We start from the raw sequence: 2,934 nt of genomic DNA, 5'->3' as shown, positions 1-2,934 counted from the left end.
CTAGAAGTGACTTATTAACAAAGTATCACAACTGTTATAGTTACTACTGTTCTTCACTGTCATTGATTATATATGACACTTCCTAGAAGTGACTTATTAACAAAGTATCACAACTGTTGTAATTACTCACTACTGTTCTTCACTATCAATGATTATACATGTATTACCTGACCCACATTTGTTTACAGAAACAAACAAATTAGAAAAGAATAACTAATTTTCTTTTTAATTCATAGCTGCAAGAGCACAAAAATAAAATGCAGGTATTTCAATAGCGTTTTTATTCTGTTTTTAATAAAATAAAAACCGTTTAAGACTAGACACTTGTTATATTAACACAGGGTACTGCACTCTCATATGTTGTTTAATGGTGTGGAGAAAAATGTTTTACATAATAACTCTCAAACAACAAGGTAGCTTTTGATCATGTGGTAGTTTACATACACACACACACACATATTATACTAAACTCTAAAATAAAAATAAAATCTTCAAAACCAGCCCTTATTATTCAAGTATGTATCAAGCTTTCCCTTAAACTTCCTTCTGAAGGCAACCCATTCCAAACACCATCCACCCTGTCTTAGCTGAAGATGACTCCTACTTTGCCAAAATTTATATTTGTGTCCTCTAGTCTTACAATTTTCACCACTAGATATGAAAAAATATGAAGCATAAAACTACCAAACAACCTTAGATACCTCGATGAGGTCCCCTCTAAATCCTCTTTTTTTTTTTTCAAAAAAGTTTAAGAGATCTTAATCTTCTGCAAAAGAAACTTTTCAATATTTCGAAGAAAACAACCTTCAAATTAATATCAATTAATTAATACATTTTCTACAGTGCATTTCACTATATGTTCGTTGAAGTTCCTCCCTTCTTGCCTGGTGTTGAAGGGACTGACTTGGTTACACACACACAAAATTTCATCCTCTTTGTAAGTTATTATGAAGTTCTTTAAGTCTGTTGTAAGCCTAAATAAATCATCAGTTATTGACATTGATGCACTAACCTTGAGTTGAAATGGTTTTCAGTTTAGTTCCATGTTTATTATTGTGTTTAAATACTTTTTATATTCAGCTTTCACTTCAACAAATTTATGGTTTATTGTTATAAATATAGGTGAATCACTTACCATTGGTGAAATCTTATTTGCGCTCAGTCCAGAACCTGAACAATAAGGCTATCAATGAGGCCCTCAATGGCCTTCTTATTGATGAAGAAGACTTTCAAGGCCTCAGAACATCCATTGATGCATTTGACAACTTTGACAACATTGCTCTTGCCCAGCGTTTAGAGAAACACGAACTTATTGAGTTTCGGCGTATTGCTGCTTACCTGTACAAGGGAAATAATCGCTGGAAACAATCGGTAGAGCTATGTAAGAAGGACATGCTCTTTAAGGTATCTGTAAATTTAATCATCTTTAAATTTAATAACTTGAATTTTTAAGCTGGAAAAGTTAGCTTGTGTACGTAGGATATTTATTAATTTCCTTGTTCTCGTATTGGCGTGTGGTCAATCTGTAATGGATGAAATTTGAAATCATGTTGTAGCCTGATACTAATGAGTAAAAACAAATCGCTGACTGGAACAGAAAGAAATTATCTCAAGCTTCTTTCAAATACTGTTTGTTTTTAGTACCGCACTGTTTGAATTAGATTCAGAAACATAAAAAAAAATGGTTTTCTAGAAATTCCACAACTAAGTCATAGTATTGAATTAGTCTAGTACAGTAAAGATAAATAAAAATCATCTCATACCATGCAATTAAAAGAATGGTTTCAAAAATACTAAAGATGCCCACTCCCCCACTTTTTTGTATTTTCTGCTGAGCATACACATATATATATATACACACAAGATGTACGTAGAATTTCTGACAGGATGAATTTTTTTCTGTTGCATATAGGTGACTAGAGGATGTTGGATGTTATCCACAAATTAGAATAAAAAGAAAAACATGTGCAATATCTTCATCAGAGCATAAAAGGCTCTGTTACAGATGCTCTAGGTCAACCGTCATTGAATGTAATCAGAATATCTCCTTTGTATCTGTAGTGTCAATTATATATGTATGAACTATAGAAATTACCGAAGAAAGTAGATTTGGTTATCAAGTATGGTTTTGTTATTTTTTTGAGAGAATTCTTTTTTTGTTGTTAAATCTAACATAGTTTGATTGGGAGTTTATAGAAAATTTGAGAACTTTAATGGACAGCAACTGCCCCTTGAAAAAAAAAGGGGGTAACAATGTTTCAGATACTGAAGCTTCCTTCTGAAGAAGGCCTTAGTAGAGAAACCGATATGTTATCTTTTTCTCTCTACAGACAGCTGCGTGAGAGTTTATAGAATTGATATGAATCACCTGTATATAGTTATATAACACCCTGATGAAACTCTGATAGTGAAACATTTGTAAAAAAAAAAAAAAAAATGTTTTCTGGATCTATGCTTACTATGATCCTTTTTTAATTGATGGAAAATGTCTTGGTATCATAAGAAAGAGTTTCAACACCTCTAAAGTCGTGATATGAATCACCTGTATATAGTTATATAATACCCTGATGAAACTCTAATAGTAAAACATTTGTGAAAAGAAAAAAATGTTTTCTGGATCTATGCGTACTATGATCCTTTTTTAATTGATGGAAAATGTCTTAGTATCATAAGAAAGAGTTTCAACACCTTTAAAGTTGTGCTTGTAACATATACTAACAGAGATGGTTTAAAAGTTTAATAATATATACTGACAGAGATGGTTTAAAAGTTTAATAACGTATACTTACAGAGATGGTTTAAAAGTTTAATAATATATACTTACAGAGATGGTTTCAAAGTTTAATAATATATACACAGTGTGGTCACAAGTAAATAGACACCACCTTTTCAAAAAAAATGAAATTTTTTAGTCATATTCACATGAATTGATAT

At 31.2% G+C, this 2,934-nt stretch overlaps 1 protein-coding gene across 1 annotated transcript in view; it reads left to right on the top strand.

Moving 5' to 3' along the window:
- LOC106465683 (clathrin heavy chain 1-like) overlaps positions 1-2,934 on the top strand; it is a 43,548-nt gene that overhangs the window by 35,392 nt on the left and 5,222 nt on the right. The window contains exon 26 of the mRNA XM_013925920.2: positions 1,123-1,404. Within this exon, the coding sequence (XP_013781374.1) occupies positions 1,123-1,404 (282 nt within the window). The remainder of the gene's footprint in view (positions 1-1,122; positions 1,405-2,934) is intronic.

Source organism: Limulus polyphemus, unplaced genomic scaffold (genome assembly GCF_000517525.1).
Source record: "Limulus polyphemus unplaced genomic scaffold, Limulus_polyphemus-2.1.2 Scaffold2019, whole genome shotgun sequence".
Taxonomy (NCBI): Eukaryota; Metazoa; Arthropoda; class Merostomata; order Xiphosura; family Limulidae; genus Limulus; species Limulus polyphemus.
The sequence above is the reverse complement of the archived record's forward strand: the minus strand, read 5'-3'. Positions and strand labels throughout refer to the sequence as shown.